General features: G+C 46.7%; 1 protein-coding gene and 1 pseudogene across 2 annotated transcripts in view; one reads left to right on the top strand and one right to left on the bottom strand.

Moving 5' to 3' along the window:
* Window positions 1-25098, bottom strand: part of EPN3 (epsin 3) — a 113535-nt gene that overhangs the window by 28323 nt on the left and 60114 nt on the right. For both annotated transcript variants that reach the window (XM_063963620.1, XM_063963621.1), the window contains exons 2-3: window positions 15628-16233; window positions 15408-15523 (exon numbers count right to left, since the gene is read on the bottom strand). In XM_063963620.1, coding sequence (XP_063819690.1) covers window positions 15408-15523; window positions 15628-16141 — 630 coding nt within the window. In that variant the 5' untranslated portion in view covers window positions 16142-16233. The remainder of the gene's footprint in view (window positions 1-15407; window positions 15524-15627; window positions 16234-25098) is intronic.
* On the top strand, window positions 18710-18828 carry LOC134893132 (5S ribosomal RNA; annotated as a pseudogene).

Raw genomic sequence — 25098 nt, 5'->3', positions numbered from 1 at the left:
TCTTATTTTAATCTAGAAATATCATTACACAGTGGAGAATATTTGATACTCCCTTTCAGATGAATAGTAATGTATTTAAAGGTGTTTAAATGGTAAAATATGACCAATATAGACTCTTAGGGGTCTACGTACTAAGCCTTGGATGGAGACAGGAGCGGATCTTGGTGCGGGTAAGCAGTGACTTTGCCCGGGGCGCTGCGGCCTGGGGGCGCGGCCGCAGTCACCCTGCAGGCACCGCCGCCTGCCCGCACCCCGCTCCACGGCTGCAGCAGACGCCGTGGGCTGTGTGGGCATCCGCTGCAGCAGGCTCCAGGGACAGACACTAGAGGTCAGTATTGACCTCTAGTGTCTGTGCGACGCTGCTATGGGAGAGACGTCATGACGTCTCTCCCATAGAGAGGAGCCAGCGGCCAGACGGAGCAGCAGCAGCGATCGGGAAGCATGAGCGGGGCAGTGGTAAGTATTGTTTTTTTTATTTTTGTGTGTGTGTGCACAACTACTGGGGGCAAAGAAACGGGGCACAACTACTGGGGGCAAAGAAAGAGGGGGCACAACTACTGGGGGCAAAGAAACGGGGCACAACTACTGGGGGCAAAGAAAGAGGGGGCACAACTACTGGGGGCAAAGAAACGGGGCACAACTACTGGGGGCAAAGAAAGAGGTGGCCCAACTACTGGGGGCAAAGAAAGAGGGGGCACAACTACTGGGGGCAAAGCAACAAGGGGCACAACTACTGGAGGCAAAGCAACAGGGGGCACAGCAACAGGGGGTACAACTACTGGGGGCAAATCAACTGGGGCCACAACTACTTGGGGCAAATCTGGGGGCACAGCTACTGGGAGCATAACAGTGGAAACTTTCGCACTGGGCGCCACAAGGTGTAGAACCGGCCCTGGATGGAGATAAAGTGGACAGAGATAAAGTATCAGCCAATAAGCTCCTACAGTAAGTGCCATGTCACAGGGTGGGTTTCAATAATGACAGGAGCTGACTGGCTGTTACTTTATCTCCATCTACTTGACGTCCATCCAAGGCTTTTGCTGTAAAAAGCATAGAGATCAGTATATAATGATGTGGGATAGGTATTTTTTATGTTTTGTATTGATGGAAAATGGGGTTTGGAACTTGTAGATGGGATTTATAAGTGTTTTCTACAAATATTTTACTAATTTGTATGTACAAGTTATAAATATAAATAACAATAGCTACATTCAAATCTACCCCAAAGTAATTAAAATACTTTTATTTGCTGAAATCAGAGTTGGAGTGGCCCAAAGTGATGCAGGGGAAACCCCCGATAGGCCAGACTGTCTGTGGGCCCACCCAGAGGTGTCACCGGGTGTGGTGACACCCGATACGCACCCTGGACCTCCCTGTGTGCCGGAGGCACGCTCGCGTTGGAAAGGGGGCGTGGTCACATATAAGGGGGTGTGGTCACATGCATAGAGAGCGTGGCCTCACAGGAATCCCAAGCTCATAACTCCGGGGGCATGCCCAGCATCTCTGGAGATGCTGGGCTGTACTGGGCAGCCCCCGGAGACACTCTTCCTTCGCTGTCGGCTCCTCATCAATGACAGGAGCCAGGTGCTGTATGAGGCTGTCACACTGCAGCACCTGGCTCCTGTCACTGCGGAGGAGCAGGCACTTTGGTGTCACCCCTCCGAGAGTGACACCCAGGTGTGGGACGCACCCCCAGCACCCACCTTATGACGCCACTGGGCCCACCCCCTCCACTAGGGATCAGGTTCCAGAGTGTGCACTTGAATTATACATTATACATATGATTTGTAGAACAAACTTTGCTCACCTCTCTTATGTCTTTCATGTCTCCCCTCTGCTTTCTTATGTTTCCTTTGTCTGTCACTCTCCTCATGTGTCCATATCTACATCCTAGGTAACCCCCTTACTCCCTATATACTCTCCATTGTGTCTGAACACCTGCATCTTTCTCTCCTTTACTTACAGTACCCCTTACAGCTCTCACTCCCTGTGCCTCACTCCCCCATCTCACCCCCTGCACCTCTCACTCCTCCATCTCACCCCCTGCACCTCTCACTCATGAATCTCACCCCTTGCTCCTCTCACTCCCCCATCTCACCCCCTGCACCTCTCACTCCTCAATCTTACCCCTTGCTCCTCTCACTCCCCCATCTCACCCCCTGCACCTCTCACTCCTCCATCTCACCCCCTGCACGTCTCACTCCCCCATCTCACCCCCTGCTCTTCTCACTCCGCATCTCACCCCCAGCATGTCTCACTCCCCTATCTCACCCCCTGCTCCTCTCACTCCCCCATCTCACCCCCTGCTCCTCTCACTCCCCCATCTCACCTCCTGCACCTCTCACTCCCCCAACTCAACCCCCGCTCCTCTCACTCCCCATCTCACCCCCTGCACGTCTCACTCCCCCATCTCACCCCCTGCACCTCTCACTCCCCCATCTCACCCCTTGCTCCTTTCACTCCCGCATCCCACCCCCTGTACCTCTCACTCCTCAATCTTACCCCTTGCTCCTCTCACTCCACCATCTCACCCCCTGTACCTCTCACTCCCCCATCTCACCCCTTCTCCTCACACTCCCCCATTTCACCCCCTGCACGTCTCACTCCCCCATCTCACCCCCTGCTCCTCTCACTCCCTCATCTCACCCCCTGCACCTCTAACTCCCCCATCTCACCCCCTGCTCCTCTCACTCCCCCATCTCACCCCCTGCACCTCTCACTCCCCCATCTCACCCCGTGCACCTCACTCACCCCCTGCTCCTCTCACTCACCAATCTTACCCCCTGCACCTCTCACTCCCCCATCTCACCCCTTGCTCCTTTCACTCCCGCATCCCACCCCCTGTACCTCTCACTCCTCAATCTTACCCCTTGCTCCTCTCACTCCACCATCTCACCCCCTGTACCTCTCACTCCCCCATCTCACCCCTTCTCCTCACACTCCCCCATTTCACCCCCTGCACGTCTCACTCCCCCATCTCACCCCCTGCTCCTCTCACTCCCTCATCTCACCCCCTGCACCTCTAACTCCCCCATCTCACCCCCTGCTCCTCTCACTCCCCCATCTCACCCCCTGCACCTCTCACTCCCCCATCTCACCCCGTGCTCCTCTCACTCACCCCCTGCTCCTCTCACTCACCAATCTTACCCCCTGCTCCTCTCACTCACCCCCTGCACCTCTCACTCCCCCATCTTACCCCCTGCTCCTCTCACTCACCCATCTTACCCCCTGCTTCTCTCATTCACCCATCTCACCCCCTGCACCTCTCATTCCCCCATCTCACCCCCAGCTCCTCTCACTCACCCCCTGCAGCTCTCACTCCCCCATCTTACCCCCTGCTCTTCTCTCTCACCCATCTCACCCCGTGCTCCTGTCATTCCGCTGAGGCACACTCCCTCATGGAGCTCGCTCTCTCTAACACATTTTATCCCTCAAACAGCTCTCCCCTGACACTGCTTATCCCTTATGTGTATCCCTCATCCAGTGTCTTCCCTAATGTGCCCCCCTTCATATGCCCCCTCTCATCTAGCGTGTCTACCCTCTTGTGCCACACCTCCATCCATAGTGTCTTCCCTAATGTGTGCTGCCTTCATTTGACCCCTCATCCATAATGTCCTCCTTCACGTGCCACCATACCATCCAGCATGCCTTCCTTCATGTGCCCCCCCATCCTGTTATCCAGCATGCCTTCCTTCATGTGCCCCCCCCGTCCTGTTATCCAGCATGCCTTCCTTCATGTGCCCCCCTCCTCTCATCCTGCATTACTTCCTTCATGTGCCCCCCCTCTTATCCAGCATGCCTTCCTTCATGTGCCCCCCCCCCCTCCTCCTCTCATCCAGTGTGGCTTCCTTAATGTGTCCCCCCCTCTCATCCAGCATGCCTTCCTTCATGTGCCCCCCTCCTCTCATCCAGTGTGACTTCCTTCATGTGCCCCCCTCCTCTCATCCAGCGTTACTTCCTTCATGTGCCCCCCCCCCTCTTAGCCAGCATGCCTTCCTTCATGTGCCCCATCCCCTTCCTCCTCTCATCCAGCATGGCTTCCTTAATGTGCCCCCCCCCCTCATCCAACATGCCTTCCTTCATGTGCCCCCCCTTCCTCCTCTCATCCAGCATGGCTTCCTTAATGTGCCCCCCTCTCATCCAGCATGCCTTCCTTCATGTGCCCCCCCCTCCTCCTCCTCCTCTCAACCAGCATGGCTTCCTTAATGTGCCCCCCTCTCATCCAGCATGCCTTCCTTCATGTGTCCCCCCTCCTCTCATCCAGCGTGACTTCCTTCATGTGTCCCCCACCCTCCTCCTCTCAACCAGCATGGCTTCCTTAATGTGCTCCTCCTCTCATTCGGCATGCCTTCCTTCATGTGCCCCCCCTCCTCTCATCCCAGCATGCCTTCCTTCATGTGCTCCCCCCCACACACACACACACACACACACACCTCCTCTCATCCAGAATGGCTTCCTACATGTACCCCCTCATCCAGAATGTCTTCCTCCATGTGCCACTGCCACTCCTCCTCCCCCTTCCATTCTTACTTTCTCTCACGCCGCAGCTCCTCCCTGCACGGCAGTGCACTTTGTTGCTTACCTTGGAATAGCCCGCATTTTCTATTCATTTATGCTGCTTATCATTTTTCCACCATTAATAAAATATTTAAAAATGAAACACTTGACACCTTTTAAGAATCTCCAATACTTTGCTTATGGCCGCTAACAGTCTTCATTATGGTCCTGCTAGTTGTCATTTTGTGAGGCTTCAGGATGATTTTACCACTTTTTTATGCACTTCTGTTAGGTCACTATTGTAGAAAAATCCAGCGAATCAGCTTTTCTAATTAAATCTCACATTTCATAGGTGTTCGCATTGCCATGATGTATGTGAATCTTATGCTGCAGGTTCACTTTGTAAACTTGCGGCTAATTGAGTTTATGTGTGTTTATTGAAGCTAGGATGGGAAAGAACCTCCCATCATCCCTGGACTTCATAATGATTTATCTAGTGTCATGGTCGTTTTAACAGAGGAGGGGGCCCATGTGCAGACTCCAGGTGAGCCCCTTCCTCTTCATGGCGCAGTAAAGTCTAGCATTGTGTCAGAGTCTACTGCGCATGCGCAGGTCACCAGAAACATGGTGCCCGTCATCTTCTTGAGACTCATCACTACTGTGCATGCAAGGCGGCCATTGTGCCGCTGATTTTTTACCGCAGCTGCAGCTCCAACGCGGGACTCCGGAAAGGTAAGTAATAAAACATGTGTGCAGTGTGTGCGGTGTGGGCCCCCTTGGACACAGGGACCCGTGTACACCACACACACTGCACCCATTATAGAAACGCCAATGTCTAGTGCAGGGTGGTTTTGTTTGGTGATCACATTGATTACCAGTTCATAATTACTAAGAGGGCACATGGGGTCTATTTATTAAGCCTTGGATGGAGATAAATCCAACGGAGATAAAGTCCCAGCCAGTCGGCTCCTACCTGCCATATGTGAACAATAGAGCATGCAGCGCTAATAGGTCACAAATGAGATGAGCAGGTCATCACAATACACATATTTCATTGTATATTCAGAGCAACATTCACCATTGATTAAAATGGAGAAAAAAACCACAAAATATTACCCACAGGCTGGGTTTGAAAAATGACAGTTAGGAGCCGACTGGCTGGGACTTTATCTCCGTCGGATTTATCTCCACCCAAGGCTTAGTAAATAGACCCCATAGTTTGAAAGAGGAGATCCCCCCCATCGTCATTCTGCCATCTCCTCGCCTTCCAGTAACTGCCATAACTTCCTTAGTGCTCAGGAATGAGACACATTCAGCCGGAGCACTTTTGAGGTATAAACTATGGGCAAGTAGCACTACTTCTTAGCACTGACGGGAGTAAAATATTCATCAATTCGACAAAGACTCAAAAGGCTATGTTTAGCTGAAACTTAAAGGGATAATAATAATAATAATAATAATAATAATAACTGGAAATCACTTATTGTAATGTTTAGAGGAAATTATTACATTTTAATTTGTCTTTTTATACCTCAGACTCTTGTGTTAGAAAACCTAACCATTTCAAAGTTAACCTAGTGACTTGTAGCACTGAATTACCTGTCACACGGGGAACATTTTCTGCATGTAAAGCCCGATTCATGTTTATATGGAAATGCGCAGCTGCATGAAAGCGCCATGCAATTCCATCTAATTAAATGAAAATGCAGCAGGAGGCGTCTGTAGGAGATAGACGACTCCTGTTAGCATTAGCAAGGATCCAAGTGCTGCGACTGAGGATGCAGCATCGGATTACCATCACAATCATCGGTCACAATTCGCGATGGCTACAGGCATCGGCAAGCCTGCGTAAACTGACGCTTACTCAGGCTGGACATAGGATCCAGATACCGGGGTCCAAAAAATACTGTATGCATCCGACGACGCAGACCCTGGACCCATCACGCCTTCAAAACATGGGTGACATGACCCCATTTTGACCAGGTGCCACCCCAAATGCCACAGCATGTCAATCATGCTGCGGCTGACAGGGAACTGCGCAGACACCTAAATATTGTATTTGTACGCATGCAATCAGGTTTGCATATAAATGGTTAGCAGTGGTAAGGTCATGGGTTCAGTTCCCACTATGGCCCTAACTGTGTGGCGTTTGTATGTTTTCCCCATGCTTGCGTGGGTTCCCCCAGGGTACTTTGGTTTCCTCCCACAACCCAAAAATATACAGGTAGGCTGGTTGGCTCCAAACAGGAGCATATGGTAGGGAATATAGATTGCAGCTCCACTGGGCCAGGGACTGATGTGAATGGCCAAATATTCTATGTAAAGTGCTGCACATTATGTGTGCGCTATATAATAACTAGTAAGCTAGAAGCAAGTTCTACCGCTTACATATGTATAGTAACACACAGGGCCGGATTAAGGGACATATGGGCCTGGAGTTTAAAATATTCAAGGGCCTATTGTGAGAAATGGGGGAGGTGTGATCAGTGCTGTGTGGGCATGGTGAGAGCCATGTGGGCATGTACATCCCCTACACTATCAGCCCCAAAGTCACCCTAAATATGTAAAAATATTAATATTTGCATAATTTTGTGAGAAAAATAGAAATGCATTCTTAATAGTTATGATTTATGGACGACCATGTGGCCAGCCATTGGCTAGTGATCAGCATGCTGTTTGTGTGGAGGCCTGGAGCTGTAGCTCCATCCGCCCCATTGTTAATCTGGCCCTGGTTACACACATAAGATTCTATGGTGTGCACAAGGCATATTATGTACGGTCACATCTGCTTTTCATTTTTCATAATACAATCCCTTTTCCAGGAAATAAAACGGTGTTAATCCCAGAGCTGTATCATATAGGCAAACTTGGCACATGCCTTGGGCAACTCTGTGAGCAAAAAGTGTGTATGTTTTTAACTACTCTTTCTATGCATTTTCCTAAATGTCAAGTAAAAATAGTAGCTGAAAAATTCTTGGATACAGGGTCATGAATGTGTAAACACAAACTGCTTTAGGGCATACTGACAGTGCTTAGGGCTGCGCTAACTTGCAAATATGAAGTTAGATATGCAAAATATGTGACCACAGTATTCTCTAAGGGGTCTATTCATGAGGCAGTGATAAGTGTGGAGAAGTGAGCCAGTGGAGAAGTTGCCCATGGCAACCAATCAGCATTGAAGTAACATTTATAATTTGCATTCTATACAATTGTACGGAGCAGCTGATTGGTTGCCATGGACAATTTCTCCACAGGTTCACTTCTCCACTCTTTTCACTGCTTCATGAATAGACCCCTAAGTGTGATAGTGATTCAAAGTAGTGTATAACGCAATTCGTGACATATCTGTTTTTAGTGCAGGTATAGTGATCATGCAGTATACCCATCACTGTGCCACACTGAATGAGATCCATGGGGCACAATACATTGACTTTTGTTATCAAATAAAACAAACATATTCATTTGCCACATAACATAAATCACACCATGATATCCAAAGTTACTATACTGTGACTTGTACAATTATAGGGAGACGTCACTGGGTGTTGTCTGTATTGAGCAATTGTACTTAACTTAGAGTGACACGTTGCACAAATAATAATTTGATTATAGTATTTCATAATTGTCATTAAACAAAAATCTAATTTTCAATGACAACATCCAAAATAAATAACTGAAAAAAAAGAAAGTATATTTTCTCAAGATTAGTTAAATATTGAAACATGTATAAAAAAAACTTAAAAAACAAACAAAAAAACAAAAAACATGGTGATGCATTGAATGTCTGGACCCTACTGTATAAAAGCCTGCCAGTCAGGCTGGTGCTAATACTGAGAGTCACCCACAGTAAGAGAAGTCCCCATTCACAATTCTACATGTATTAATGCATTTGCTACTCCTGAGGGAGGCAATTCAATTAGCTGTGATGGTTGCAAAAGTACAGATAGAACGGTGACAGGGTTGGATTAAGGAGGGGGGCGTGAGACAAAGGCGATCGCCCATGGGCCCGCACTAACAGAGGAGCCCCCCACACAGGGTCAGTCTGATCCTATAATTGCAGAGAACAGTTGTTCAGCAGCACCTGTTCCCTGAACGGGGCTGCTGCGACTGCATGCAGCACAGATAGGTTCCAGAGTCCAGGGCCATAGAGAGTGGGGCCCTGGTACTGGGAGCATGGCAGAATCATGGAAGCATGGCCAGGCCCCCTTCAAAAAAATATGTAAAAATACTATGCATGTATTGCACAGGGGCCAGTAACAAAATAGAGTGCAGTGTATCTTCCTGTCAGCCGCTGTAGTAAGCAGGGTGCTGCTGGTCCCTGTTCTCCAGTAGTGTTAAACAATGGAGCCTGCTACTTGAAACCCTGTCCAATTGGAGGAGTAGCACTGTCCAGAAGATGTGTAAGAGGGCGTTCCAAGGGGTGGTGTCCAGTTCGTTGAGGTGCGGCTGAGTGTAGCACCAATAGCAGCAGTGGTGGTGTCAAGACTCTGAGGTGGCACCCAGAGTAAAGAAGGCGAAACGCTGTCATCATCATCAGCAGCAGAGCACAAGGACAGGTCTGGTGCATTGCTACAGTGATCCGTGGGGCTAGTGCAGCAACCTCCGAATCAATGGAGGAACAAGTCTCATAGAGGATGGCCCTGAGGAGGAGTGACGGCACTTGGAAGCAACCTCTCCAGTGTCGGACTGTGGCATAGGGTCCACTGGGAAAATGCAGTGGTAGGGGCCCATGTTTAGGGGTGTGGTCAGTCTGCAGAGGGGGTGTGGCCTGCCACCTCATTGGTTTGACTAACCATTAGAGAGTGCAACGTCTGGGCCCCTTCATAAATATATACAGAAAATTCAGCTGCTGCATGCATGATAATGTATCAGATTAATAACATTAATAACAGCAATGCACTGTTGAATATACACCATAGTCCAGTATAAGGTAACATATGTAAAATGTATAATTCAAGTGCACAGTCTGGAACCTGATCTTTAGATCAGGAGGTGGGGCCCCAGGCAGTGGGGCCCACCGGTGGTTTCCCCTGTACCCCTGTGGGCCAGTCCAAGCCTGAACCTCTCAGAGGGTCACTGGTGTATTGTGAATTTGGGCACTGCCACAGGAAAAGCAGCTGGCAATTCCAGAATTAGTGGTAGGGAAGGGCAGACCTGGGCCTCACCAATAAGCCCGGTTAATTAGTACCTACTCCTCCCCTCTCAGCGCGACTGCCTGAGTCCACTCATCAGCATCATGGGACACATCACTTCACTGCCGCTGGTTTGGGTACTCGGGAGCCACCGCTCTGCTCTGTAAATTGGCTGTGAATTAAATACTGGGGGGCATAGGGGAGGGGCCACCAGGTGGTGCACTGTATGGCAGACAGTGGGAGCACTGTAGCTATATTGGGGGGCTAAGGGGTCATTTTATTGGAGGAGGCCCCACAATTTAGTTTCCCAGAGGCCCCCAAAATCCTTAATCCTGCCCTGGTGACACTTTGAAACGACCTCCAATAGAGGGTATGATATTAGGGTAGCGTATTGTACAAATTTAAACAAATTATGATAAATGATTGTGGATGTCATTAAAAGTGTAAAAAGAAGAATAAAATTTGTCTTTTGCTACAGGTCCCAGCAAGCCTCCCCGCATGCTGGTACTTGGAGAACCACAAGTACCAGCATCCGGGGCTTTAAAGGGCCTGCTAGTACCTGTAGTTCCACAACAAAAGATATATTACAATAAAGATAAGACACACACACCATGATAGTAGAAGTTTATTAAAACACACTTACACACTCACATATACTTACCTACTGTCCCACGGAGCCCCTCGGTCTCCTTTGTAAAGTAGAATCCATAGGGTACCTGTAAAAAAATATATATACTCACCTAGTTCCAGTGTGGATCGGTCTTCTTCGATCCATGTAGGAATTCACGGGGTTAAAAATATTAAACCGCATTAACCTGCACCACCGGACGTAAGGGGATCCATATGTACACACATGGATCCCTTTTTCCCAAATACTGTGTTTCCTCATAACTTCTGGTACTTGGAGACCCGCCAGCCAAGCAGGGAGTGCCATTTCATAGCACTTTCCTGATTGGCTGTGTGCTTCTCAGCTGCCAATCGAGCAGAGCCTTTAGACTATAATGGGGGGGGGGGGGGAAATCTTCTATGGACAGTATTCAATAGAAGTCGGAACTGCCGTCTAGTCAGAAATACTGCAGTTTCTGACTTTTTTAGGTCGAATCATGATTCGACCTATTCAATGGGCTGCCGTTTTTCCGACTTGTCGGAAAACACATGGATCGTCGGGTTAGCTGCGAATCCACATGTTTTGTCGGATTTGCGGCCAAATCCGACAGGATTTAGTCCCATTTTCGACAATGTCAATCTGACTTTAAAAAAACTCGTATTTACATTGCTGAAAACGGCCAAAACCTGTCGGATTTGGCATCAAATTGAATACTGAACTGTCGGATCCTTACCGTTGGAAAGGATCCAACATCAATTGAATACTGCTCTATGGCGGGAACCTGCAGACCGCAAGGTTAATTGAGGTCACTCTTGGGGTGGGTGAGGGTCGCCATTCCCCCGGGGATTCCCGGCCAGTGCTGACTAGTTGAGAGGGAAGGGGGGATTAGTGCCATGGCCGCAGGGACCAGTATAAATGTGTCCACCGGCTGTGGTATTATGTCCTTGACTAGTGGAGCCCGGTGCTGGTTTCAAAAACACAGGGGACCCCTACGTCCTTTTTCTCCCATATTTTTGGAACCAGGACCGGTCCAAGAGGCCGGTGCTGACTGTTAAAATATGGGGGGGAATATGGGGGAACCCTACACAATTTTTTTTCTCTCTATTTTAACAACCAGGACTGGCTCAAAGAGCCCTGCGCTGGTTACGCTTTGTGGGGTGGGTGCACGTTTTTGTTGTTGTTTTTTTACTTTTTTAAACCATTTAAACACTTTTACCGACAGAAGCATGCACGGATCTGTGCATGCTTCTGTCAAAACTTGTACATTGTAATGCAACTCGCATTACAAGGTGAGAGTATAACCATTAGGTTTCTGGTGTGTATTTTTGCCAGATCTTTCATGCAAGTATAGTTCCTTTCTAAAAACTTGCACTGCATTATATTTGCGAGTTTTGGCACCATATTGCACAGTCTCAAATTGCGATAAGGTATGAGTTGGAATTTGCCTAAAAACTTGCACCGCATTACATTCGGCCCGTGGTTGGAGCTGCGACCATCATCGCAGAGTACAGATTATCGTACTTTGCGCATGCGCAGGACCCATTCTGTATGCGAATGGGTCCTGTAACACACTGGATGCAGAGCCAGTGATTGACAGTCTAGGGGGTGGGAAGGGGACAGAGACAACCTCCGTTTGTGAAAATGGAGCTGTGTCTCTGCCGTTTAGGGTAAAGGAAGAATCCAGGGATCTCGGTAGTAGGATGGAGATTTCCAGGCCTCTGAAATGGCCAGCTTGCATGGAGCGGTTGGCGGGATGCTGCAGGGAGCTGTACCGCTGGCTGCTCAAGCTGCAGTAAAAATAAATATGCAAAAGTAAATAAAGAAAAAAAGGCTGCATGAAATGCAGCTAGACAAAAACATGCCCAGCTCCTTGGGCACGAAGAACATAACTGTCTGCTGGGGGAGGCGGGGCTATAGAAATGGACGGAGCCTGTGCTGCTGCTTCAAATAATTAACTATTTGGCGTTCAGACTCTTCAGCTCACCCTATACTTATGGTTTCCAGTGTTCCCAATGGAACACTGGAAACCAGTGTTCTATAATTTTATTTTTATTTATTTAAGCAGTGCACTATGCATGGGGTTCATTACAGGTGACCATTTTATGTGTGACAGTGTGATATATATTATTATTATTATTATTATATATAATACAATACTAAGGGCTGTATTCAACAACTGTCGGACTCCCCTCCCATCCTCCCTCACTGCCACTGACTTTGCCTCCTTCTTCATCTCCAAAATTGAGGACATCCAACACGACATCTCCCGCCGTCATCCCTCTGCTACCCCCCTGCCCCCTTTATCCCTCCCCTCCATCTATCCCACCCTGTCCTCCTTCCGTCCCACTTCAGAAAAGGAAGTCCACTCCCTCATCTTATCCTCCCCGCCCTCCACCTGCCCCCTGGACCCCCTTCCCTCCCGTCTTCTCCGCTCCCTCTCCCCCACTGCCTGCTCCCACCTTGCTCACCTCTCTACCGGCAGTCCCAACTGCCCAACCAGTCCCTCTCTACCGGCATCTTCCCCTCGCCATTCAAACATGCTCTGGTTTCACCTATTCTCAAAAAACCCAACCTCGACCCCTCATCATCCACTAACTACCGCCCCATCTCTCTTCTCCCTTTCGCCTCCAAATTACTTGAACGACTAGTCTATAGCCGTCTCACAAGCTACCTCTCTGACAACTCCATCCTCGATCCACTACAATCTGGCTTTCGCCCACTCCACTCAACTGAGACTGCCCTGGTGAAAGTCACCAATGACCTGCTTTCGGCCAAATCCAGGGGCCACTTCTCTCTGCTCATCCTTCTGGACCTCTCTGCTGCCTTTGACACCGTAGATCATCCTCTCCTACTCCGCACACTCCAAAACGCTGGCCTCTCTAGCACTGTCCTTGACTGGTTTTCTTCTTACCTGACTAACCGCTCCTTCTCTGTGTCTGCCTCCAGCACCACCTCACACCCTTCCATCCTTCCTGTTGGTGTCCCTCAGGGTTCTGTCCTTGGACCCCTTCTGTTCTCCCTGTACACCTCTTCCCTGGGTGCGCTCATTAACTCATTTGGCCTTCAATACCACCTCTATGCTGATGACACACAACTCTACCTCTCATCTCCTGATCTGTCCTCCTCTGTCCTCTCTCAGGTTTCCAGCTGCCTCTCCGCAATCTCCTCCTGGATGTCTGAACGCTCTCTAAAGCTCAACATGGACAAAACTGAACTCATCATCTTCCCCCCATCCAGAGCAACACCCCCGACCAATATCTCCATCATTGTTGACAACACCACCATCTCCCCCATTCCCAAACTCCGCTGCTTGGGCGTCACTCTTGACTCCTCCCTCTCCTTTGCACCCCACATCCAAGCTCTGGCACAATCCTGTCGTTTCCAGCTACGCAACATTGCTCGTATCAGGCCATATCTCTCCCATAGTGCAACTAAACTCATCATCCACTCACTAGTCATCTCACAACTTGACTACTGCAATGTTCTCCTCACTGGCCTCGCTTGCTCCCATCTTGCTCCCATCCAATCTGTCCTGAACTCCGCAGCTAGGCTTATCTTCCTCTCCCGCCGCACTACATCTGCCACTCCCCTTCGACAAAATCTACACTGGCTCCCATTCCCCTACAGAATCCTCTTCAAACTCCTCACCCTCACATACAAGGCCATCTCTAATTCCACTGCTCCCTACATCTCCAACCTCCTTTCCCTTCATACTCCCTCCCGCCCCCTACGGTCGACTAATGACCGTCGCCTCTCCACCACCCTGGTCACTGCTTCCCATGCACGAGTTCAGGATTTTGCCCGTGCTGCACCCCTTCAGTGGAACGCACTCCCCCGCTCCATTAGACTCTCCCCGACCTTGCAAAGCTTCAAACGGGCACTAAAAACACACCTATTCATCAAAGCATGCCCTCCCGATGCATAACCCAGTGCTGAAGCCGCGCCTCCACCCCCCTGCCTCATGCCGTGAACATCTCAGCTTTGCTTGCATACTGCCATCAGGCTACCTCCCACTTGCCTGCACCTCTTGTCATCTGTCTGTCGCCCCTCCCCACTAGATTGTTAGCTCTTCAGAGCAGGGCCCTCTTTCCTCTTGTTATCTAAGCCCTCGTCTCGACACATTTCACTCGCAGCTCTCCCCTACTCAATGACCATCTTTATCCTGCTAGTAAAGGCTCATCTCCATCTATGGCCACCAGCCTCTAGTAGTACGATGATCACTCCATCAATACTTACATCTTAGCTGTATTATGCCAGCGTCCACAGCAGCGGAGAGTGATGTCTGCGGCGGATTGGGGAGGCGCTGCAGGGAGAGAGGTGCCCGGCCGGGGGACGGCCAGGCAAGGTACCTCTCAACCCTGTAGCCCGCCGCACAGCTCCCCGTATCCTCACCTCAATCCAACTTGTTTGCCAGTCGGATTGAGTTTGTTGGAAAGGGGGCCAAAACCAGATTTCGCCCCATTTCCGACAGAAGCATGCGGATTGGCGGCTATTCCACCGATCAACGTGTTTTCTGACAAGTTGGGAATTCCCGACTTGTCAGAAAAAAAAATCATTTTTTGAATAGGTCGGAACCCCTTCCGACCGAAATCTGTCAGAAGCTGCCATCTTTCCCACAAGACGGCAGCTTCTGACAGTTATTGAATACACCCCTAAAGGTCAAAGGAAAAATGTGGGTACCTCAAAAGTCGATGCACAAGGTTCAGTTTAGTTATAAAAATATGTCTGCAGATGCTCCTCTCAAAGGGTTCAATCAAAAGTATGAACAGAACCAATATCTGCAGCTTGGGCAAACAAATGCATTTCTAGGTGCACTTTGAGTAGTTTAATAATAGGCTTCACGTGTTTCAAATGTGATAAAAACATTCCTGATCTCTACCCACTGTCATGATTTATTTTAAGCCTTAAATAAAGCTAAGCTAAATACTTTAAAAGATGGACTGAAAAGTTTTGTTGAAAAGGGTCTTTAAATGTTTTGAAAAATGACCTCCAAAGACAAAAAAGTTCTCCATGAATAGAAATTAAGGCCATTATAGCAAGACAGTATAATCAAAACTATGATTTTTTTAATATTTTTTTTTATGGAATGTCATAGATTTGCTTTTAAATATCTGTTTAAAATGTATTTTAATTCAGAATTTCCCTACAATGTCTAAAAGTTTTGCTGATACCTTCTCAGCTTCTTCTCTGCTCATAGCCAAAGCAAGTTGCAACTGTAGCTCTTCCTCTCCTGTACTCTGAGGTCTTACTTGTTCTAATTCTGGGGAAAGAGTCGAGTCATCAGAAGCTGTGGGGAGGACAACAAAAATAAATTAAATCACTTTCAAAGCATTGCTGTTATTGTACTGAAAATGCGTGTCAGCATGATTCACTCCATCCACTACTAATCACCTTCATTGTAGCGAAGCCTGTGGCTGCTGTCAATAGCTGAGGTTACTTGAGACATTCTTCTTCGTGTGGTTTGAGCTTGAGCTCTCTCCTGCTTTACCCGTTCCTCATCTTTCAGCAGGGAAACAATCTGTTTAGCTTTCTCCCGCACATTAATTCCATAGTCTTTTCCATCTTTGTCCAAGAACTGAAAATCTTTCAGAGTCTGCACAGCGATGAGGTTCTCATGACAATCCTGTACCACTTTGTTAGATCCATTTTTAATTAAATAATCCAAAAGGGTCAGACCTTTGTAGACATGACGCCAGTTCTTGCCACTGTCATTTAGTCTTCTCCAGACCATCACCATTACCTCCGGGTGAACTTCTGCACTATGTGTCATTTGAGCAATTTCAGCCATTAGAGTAGTGGATGGGCCCCATGGGTCATTTGAGGTGGCCTCTCGTACCTTGACTTCGGCATCGGTGTAGTTGTGGACAATATTTTTCACTTGACGACGTATAGATGAAGTAGCCATTGTGGAGCTTGCACGGACTTATAGAAATTCTGCAAAGTTTGATCAGCCAGATAATTTAATTTTCTATGCTGTCTGCAGAGACGTTCAGAGAGCTGAAAAACAAATAGTGACAGTGAGGTTTATTTTGTTCTACTGAATAATAAGACAAAACTTTAGATCTTTAAGCTTGTAAATCCCCTTTTACTAGTAAATATAAGACTGTTAAAAGTAAGATAATTCAGACTGAGGTGGAGTTTCTCAAGAATACAAATCTATGAAAGAGTCCAAGAATAGGTGCCCATTCACAGGGCTATCGGACATTTCCTAGTTACATAGTTGGTGAGGTTGAAAAAAGACAAAATGTCCATCGGGTTCAACCTGTATTATAAAATTAAATATCATTTAGATGCTGTAACCTTGGATATTTCTATCAGTTAGGAATTTATGTAATCCATTTTTTTTTTGTATAATAGTTTTTATTAGTTTTGAGCAAAAATAAAGCCAAGAACAATAGTAGACAGAACAGGCGATATCCAAGGTATTTGACTGAATAGAGTAATCAGCATAATTTACAAAATACAATAACTGTACAACGAGATATTCAATTTGCTTATCGCGTACTACTGAATATGGCAACAAACAAATATAGACCAAAGAAAACAACAGAGAGAGCAAGAAAGAGAATAAGACAAGAAGAGTGACAACACAGTGACACAAACAGGGAAACATAGAGACACGGGCCAGATTCTACTCATAGGAGTATTCCTAAAACGGCATAGTGAAACATATATATAAAGTAATTTAAAAAAAAAAAAAAGTATCAAGTGTAATCAGTAGTCTCAGATTGTGGGGAATGTAATTGTGATAAATCTGTAGTGCAAGTAATAGCCAATGGGAACCCTCTCGGTTCCAGATAATCCTTCCATTTCAGCCAATGTTTCCACACCGAAGGAGGCGGTATCGAATATATACCTCCTGCTGTTTCAAATAAAAAATGCTTTTTTGTAGGACCATTAGCCATATAGTAAGTAGGGAATCGGTTATGAGAAAATCTAGGGGGGTCTAACTTCCTAAAATGGGTTTCTTGAATAGCCACCACATTCGCCTTCATTTTATAGAAGGATGACAAAGCCAGTTTGCGCTTCTTCGGGGAGTTCAATCCCTTAACATTTAGTGAGACTATCCTAACCATAGCTAATGAAACAGGGAGCGAAACAGCCGCTGAACCCAACAGGTGCAGTCAGAAGTAATACCATATCTTGAACATAGTACCATAGTAGAAACAAAACCCAGGGGAGACAAGACACACAAGGGAAACTCACAGGGGTAGAAAGGAGAGAAGAAAGAAAGAAAGAAAGAAAGAAAGAAAGAAAGAAAGAAAGAAAGAAAGAAAGAAAGAAAGAAAGAAAGAAAGAAAGAAAGAAAGAAAGAAAGAAAGAAAGAAAGAAAGAAAGGAAACAGACCCCGTAGAGATACGGAGCCATAGTAAGACGCCAAAACATCCAGCGCCTCACACTACAAATAGAGAGGTTGGTGGCCAACCTCCCTGCAACCAAACAGCCGAGGCTTATGAGTCTCGGTATCTATAAGCTCACGCGACATATAGAAATCATATAAATACAGGGCTACAGAGACATGCAGTCCTAAGCAAATCATTGCGAACTAGAGGAACCTAAAAACAACAGCAAAAAAAATAAAAAAAATAATCAGAATGAGGCATAGTACATAGTCATAACTCTCTACAGAGGATCTATACACATAGTCTGTTAACAAATTATGACAAATAAGGTCTTGTATGTGTAAAACAATTTTTCTTTTCAACAGATAGACCAATGATCACACTGTGGTTTTGTGCTTTTGTGCTGGATTTTATGTTAAACATTATTTTTTTTATGTGACAACATATGGTATTCCTGCAAAGTATTTAGCGATTCATTTATCTATCTAAACCTTGAATATATCTAAATTCAGACTGACCTATTATTTCAATTACCAGAATATTATTCCACCAAGCATTTTGCTTGGATTATGCAGATATTTATATCTACCTTGTAATTGTCTAATGCAGACTGATATATTGTCTGAAATACCTGGATGCGCATATATACATATGTATACCTTTTTGCTCTATTGGCACACTTCACTCTGCCAGTAGGGAAACTGTCACATATTCACAGATATCACCACAACTAAGTTGTGGGAGACAGTGAGTATGTAAAAATTGTTTTGCCCTTCTTGAGGATTCTTTTTTCATGTCTCTCTCATGGTTCCTTATAAAACACACATTACTAATATAGCTGTATTTTGAACGCTACACTTTGGGCAAACAATTGGTATCTAACAACGATAACACACCTGGCACCAGTGTTAATATCAGAATACGGGCCGCCCTATACATAATTCCAATATTGTATATATGTGAATAAATCCCTTTGCTCCCGGCTTCATAATTTTTTCACCCAAATCACTGGGACACAGTACCCTGATACTTTGAAGTAACTGGGTTAAATTTTCCCCATACTTTTCCAGACCAGCCCAAACCTATTAAGCAATTGGTTTCTCCATACGCAGATAGGTATGTACTTGACTATCTACAGTCATACCATGCTGGACATGCCCGATCTCGTCTGATCTTGGAAGCCAAGCAGCATTGGGCCTGGTCAGTACCAGAAAGGGTGACCTTCTGGGAATACTGGGTACTGTAGTATCAAGGAATACACCTTCCGTGTATATATCCTTCACTCACCAGTAATTTTACCGCTCTGAGTCTTTGCAGCACTATTATCTGTGTCACTTACTAGAAGGAGTTCGGAGTCGTCAAAGCCGGTTTTTCCTGTTTCTCTCACATGAATATACTTAGGTATAAAAATTCATAAATCTATAGAGAATACAGGATTTACCAAATTTTCGCTCTAATTAAATTCAAACATCAATACTCGCTTATTCCCAGTGGGTGTGCGGACAAACCATCTGCCACCTACTTTACACCAAGTGAGTCACATATCGTCACATTGTGATTTAATACTTTTTTATTCACCTTGCTGATATATACAGCATTTTTTGTCTATTTTGTTCGTCTCCCCCTTTTTTTATCGTCTGATATGAAATAAAAGTTACGTTTTATCTTTATGATCATACCTCACACCATTCTATCTTCATTTACAAGTTAATTTATTAAAAGTGTGCCCCAGAGAAACACCAAAACAGTCCCTTTTTTTGCCTCTACGCAAACCCCCCCCCCCCCCCCCCCCACAAACTCACAGGGGTAGAAAGGAGAGAAAAAAGAAAGAAAGAAAGAAAGAAAGAAAGAAAGAAAGAAAGAAAGAAAGAAAGAAAGAAAGAAAGAAAGAAAGAAAGAAAGAAAGAAAGAAAGAAAGAAAGGAAACAGAACCCGTAGAGATACGGAGCCATAGTAAGACGCCAAAACATCCAGCGCCTCACACTACAAATAGAGAGGTTGGTGGCCAACCTCCCTGCAACCAAACAGCTGAGGCTTATGAGTCTCGGTATCTATAAGCTCACGCGACATATAGAAATCATATAAATACAGGGCTACAGAAACATGCAGTCCTAAGCAAATCATTGCGAACTAGAGGAAATAGGTTAACCTAAAAACAACAGCAAAAAAAATAAAAAAAATAATCAGAATGAGGCATAGTACATAGTCATAACTTTTAAAACTATAACTCTAAACTGCTCATATCTGAGCAAACCTGGAGAAAAGAAACAGCAAAATAGTCTCAATGGTGGTAATCAACGTATGCAATAACTATAGCAGTCTCTGCAGTAAACATCCTGGAAATGTGATAACATCCCAACGAAGGCCGCTTTTGGCAAATAGGCGTTGCCTAGGCATAACTCTACTTCTCAACCGTCAACCAGTCCTGCTGAAGTCGGCGGTCAGGAGAGCCAGACCCATGATCTCCTCCCAGATTCCATTTACGGAGAAGCTTCATACCATCGTCCACCGAAGAGATAGCAATAGTGGAGCCATCTCTGGAAATCTGGAAGCCCCACCTATAGACAATGCCAGTCTTTCGAAGAGCTATAGTAACAGGTTGGAAAGAGCGTCTTTTATTAAGAGTGTACTGCGACAAGTCTCCAAATAATTGAAGCTGGCCCAAGGCCTCTGCTGAGTCAGAAGAAGGTCTAGCCGCTTTGAGCAGGGATTCTTTAATATGGAAGAAGTGAACTCTCATCAGAACATCCCTTGACGATTCCTCTGGAGCACTGCAGGCCTTCGGAATCCGATGTATGCGGTCTATAAGCAGATCCGAGGTGCTGGTGGAGAGCAACAATTTCTTAAAGATCTCCATAGTGTAGTCATGAAGACTGCTATTAGAAACCGAGTCAGGGACCCACCTGAGTTTAAGGTTGTTTCTGCGTGAGCGATCTTCCAAATCCGCTACCTTATCGCGCAGAGCAGCAACTTCACCCTCGAGGGTATCATGAGAGTCAATGAGCGAATTATGCAAGCCCACCACTTCACCCATCTTCGTTTCCAGCTGGCTCGTTTCCTCTCGCCCAATTCGTCAATGGAGTTCTGGCAGGATTTCAACATGGTTCTAAACTCAGATGTCACTTCGTCCTTAAACTGATGCAGCAAAAGCTTCAAACTGCCCACTGTTAAAGCTTCGCTATCCTCTAGACACGGTGGAGAAGGGGGGTCCTTAGAGGGGGAAGCAGGCACCAGAGGAGAGGGTGGCATGTTCAGGGGTGACGAGCCAGCTACAGGGGCTTCAGCCTCTTGAGGCCTATTGCGAAAGGGAGAAGGCTTAAAAAAGGTGACTTGAGAGACCGGTTTGGAGGCTTTTTCAGAGGCATGACACCAGACTCCCCAGAAGAGCTCTGGACTCAGTAGGAAGGGAGTACAGCGGGGTCTCAATCCACACCGTGTCGCGTGTGGAAAAGTATCGGCTAGAGTGAATGCGGGGAGGCATTAGGAGGACATACTTCAAAGAGGTTCACATCTCAGCACAGCAGTGACAAATCTGATTCTAGAGGGCGATCAGCAATCACCCCCTAACGAAGGGCCTCAAACCCAGGAAGCAGCCTATCCCTGCAGCAATTGATCAAACGCTCAATGTAAAGCAGATCCAGATCAACTGCCCAGGGCCCGTATTGATCGGTGCCGTAGACAAGGTCCTAACTATAGGCCGCAGCCGTAGGGCCCTTTCTCTGCCATCAGATATGATATGATATGCCAGGGAGCAAGAGAAAAACTAGTAAGGAACCCAGGTGGAGTGGGAGGTGTAGTGTAGTTCCAGGGGATACTAAAGACCAGCCCCAGGGTAACAGGAGGCTTAGCACCTCGTTCAGCCCGGTATCTCAATCAGGGCTGCTAATGGCAGCTGCCTGCGGAGAGTGCATGCAGAGGGACAGTGGATGAGGTCACTGCTGGTGATCAGGGCCAGGGGAGCCCCTCACCTTGTCAGGAGGAGGGGGGGGGGGGAATCACCCGGCCCGAGTGGTCACTGCTTCCCTCCCCGGCTCCCGAGATCAAAGATGGCCGCCGCCGGGGCTCCGGGCTGCCTGCCACGGCGCCCAGCCGGCCTCTACTCCCTCCTGTAGTGCCGCTGGTCCCAGCGGCACAGGCGCGACGGTCCGGCCGTGGTAGCTCAGATCAGAGATCACCGGCAGGTGCTCCAAAGACGTACACTGCGCGGCCGGCGGCTCTGGCCGCAAATCGAGGTCCCGGCTTCTAAGTGGTGGGCAGGCCACTACCCGCAGGAGCCAGAATACCGGCTCCCCAATTCCGCAGCGCTGGCCCACCACTATGAAGTCTCCTCTCCACTGCAGGGACTGACACTGGCAGGGCTTCTAGGGCACAAGGAGAAGAAAACAGGGGTAATAACTCCTGAATTCTATCAGAGCTCACTGTCCGTGCTGCCAGTCAGTTCAGCCTCCAGGCCACGCCCCTATCTAATCCATTTTTAAACTTATTTAGTGAGTCCACCATTACTACTTCCTCTGGTAGAGAATTACAAATCCATACTGCTCTTACTGTGAAAAACCCCTTTCCTCCGTTGTGCATGAATTTTTTTTTCTTCTAACCTCAGGGGGTGTCCTCGTGTCCTGTGCAGCGTTTTTTTGATAATCAGATCATCTGACAAGTCCTTGTATTGGGCCTAATTCAGACCTGATCGTAGCAGCAAATTTGTTAGCAGATGGGCAAAACCATGTGCAATGCGGGGGGGGGGGGGGGGGGGGCAGATATAACATGTGCAGAGAGAGTTAGATTTGGGTGAGGTGTGTTCAAACTGAAATTTAAAGTGCAGTGTAAAAATAAAGCGGCCAGAAGTTACCCTGCACAGAAACAATATAACCCACCCAAATCTAACTCTCTCTGCAAATGTTATATCACCCACCCCACCACCACCCCCACCCCCTGCAGTACACATGGTTTTGTCCATCTGTTAACAAATTTGCTGCTACGATCAGGTCTGATTTAGGCCCATTGTGCCCTAATGTATTTATAAATATTCATAATGTCCACCTCTCTGTCGCCTCTTTTCCAGTGTAAACATATCTAACCTTGTAAGTCTTTCCTCATAATTCAGTGCCTCTAACCTCTTAACCAGTTTGGTGGCTTGCCTCTGAACCCTTTCTAGTCCTAAGATATATTTTTTATAGTGAGGTGCCCAGAACTGTACACAATATTCCAGGTGCGGCCGTACCAATGATTTATACAGTAGCAGGATTACACTCTCATCATTGTCTCCATTCCCCATGTTATGCATGCTAACACCTTATTTGCTTTTATGCTGCATTTTGACATTGCATACTGCTACTAAGTCTATTTGCAATTTGTTTTTCGTTTTCTATTTTGGCTACTCTGATTTCTTTTTGGGATTTTTTGTTACATGTAAGTTGTATGTATGTATGTATGTATGAATGACCATACATGATGTTGGCCAAATTGGAAAGAGGAAACCTTTTTCAACTTGAGTGGAACTGGAGGATCAGGGAGAGCTTAATTGTTGCAGTTAGATACACTTCAAGTTACTGCTTTACCAGATTTACACGTTATCCAGGCTGATATCTGATTTGTAAATATTTTTGGGCGCATACATGTTGCAATTATTGGCACATTATATCTAATTAACTTTATTCGCTGGTATAATGTAAATTTATAAGGAAACTTTAATGTCCCCCCTCCCACCATGCTGCATCATCCTTCTTTATTACTGTAATTAGTGGGTCATTGAGAAGCAAACAGGGAGGTATTGAGGGGTGTGGATCATTAGATTGACAGTGTCTAGGCCGACAATGTTTAGGTCAACAGTCACTAGGTCGACAGGGTTTCTAGGTCGACATGTTCTAGGTCGACAGGTCAAAAGGTCAACACAAGTTTTTCATGTGTGTTTTTTGTGTCGTTTTCTCCGTACAGTGACCGGGAAGCCCAATTAGTGCACCGTGTCCCCTCGCAGCCTCGTTCCACTACCGCTGCGCTCGGCACAGGTTAGTATTCCCAATCGTAGTCCGCGTAGATAGTTAAGTATGAAAAAGCAACAACAAAAAGACAAAATGTGAAAAACTCATGTCGACCTTTTGACCTGTCGACCTAGAACATGTCAACCTAGAAAACATGTCGACCTAGTGACTGTCGACCTATAGTGGTCAACCTAAACATTGTCGACCTAGACACTGTCGATCTTCAGACCAGATCCCAGTATTGAGACAGTCAGCTTAGTGTGTTGGATGATTGTTTACTAGTTACAGTAAGTTGCATAGATACCACCTGGCCAATAATTTTAAATTCAGTTAAACGGTTTGTTTGTTTGTTTGTTTGTTTGTTTTTTGTTTGTTTGTTTGTTTTTATTCTCACATTTTTTTTCACAGTTTAGTTTTTTAAGACATGCTCTCTAGAGTTTTTTTTTTACATTTTCCTCCACGTGACAAAATTATCATGTTGGATTATGCCATGGGACCCCTGTCAGCCAGCGTGTGCCATTATCTTGTGAATGCTTTGTTAGGTCCCAGTGGGGGTGGTCTTCAGTATGCCGGCGGTCGGGCTCCCGGCGACCAGCATACCGGCGCCGGGAGTCCGACAGCCGGCATACCGACACTTATTCTCCCTCGTGGGGGTCCACGACCCCCCTGGAGGGAGAATAAAATAGTGTGGCGCGCGTAGCGCGCCACCGTGCCCGTAGCGTGGCGAGCGCAGCGAGCCTGCAAGGGGCTCATTTGCGCTCGCCACACTGTCGGTAAGCCGGCGGCCGGCCTCTCGGCGCCGGTATGCTGGTCGCCGGGAGGCCGGCCGCCGGCAGATCGTAGTGAACCCCCCAGTGGTGCCAAATCATGTCACTTCACCCAGTTTATCATGTTTAAATAATTTATATTTAGTATTTATGAATTGTTTTAAAAATTGGCTATTAATCCAACTATAGAGATACATTTCTCCCATATCCAAAGTGCTTGGGACCATAAGTATTTTGGATATCGGATATTTCCGTATTTTGGAATATATGCATACCATAATTAGATATCTTGGGGATGGGTCCCAAGTCTAAACACAGAGGGTTAAATTCAGAAGTGGTTGTTCTTGCTACTGCTGTTACTGTCTTTTGCCATATGCAATTGCGATTATATGCTAATATGGGCAGAAGCTGATCTGAACATAGAGATGCTCATTGCAGTCGCATAATTTCGTCCAACAGTGTATAATTGCTGATACCAGTACCATCGTTGCAAATCGGAGTCTGAGTGCCTCTGAAGACACGCAGGATGAGCTGCAGAGGGCTCTCCAGTAGCAAGTAAGATCGCAACTGCTAATTTATGCACGCCTATGAAACGCCGTCTGAACGCCATGACACGCCTGCGTTTGTCCGACCACTCCCCATTACCACCCCCAAACACTGTCTTCTTGACACTAACTTTGCGACTAACTTCTCTTTGTGAATGCTGTAGCAATTCAGGTGGTCTATTCATGAAGCAGTGAAAAGTGTGGATAAGTGAGCCAGTGGAGAAGTGCGCAC

The sequence above is a fragment of the Pseudophryne corroboree genome, chromosome 3, assembly GCF_028390025.1.
Source record: "Pseudophryne corroboree isolate aPseCor3 chromosome 3, aPseCor3.hap2, whole genome shotgun sequence".
NCBI lineage: Eukaryota > Metazoa > Chordata > Amphibia > Anura > Myobatrachidae > Pseudophryne > Pseudophryne corroboree.
The sequence above is the reverse complement of the archived record's forward strand: the minus strand, read 5'-3'. Positions and strand labels throughout refer to the sequence as shown.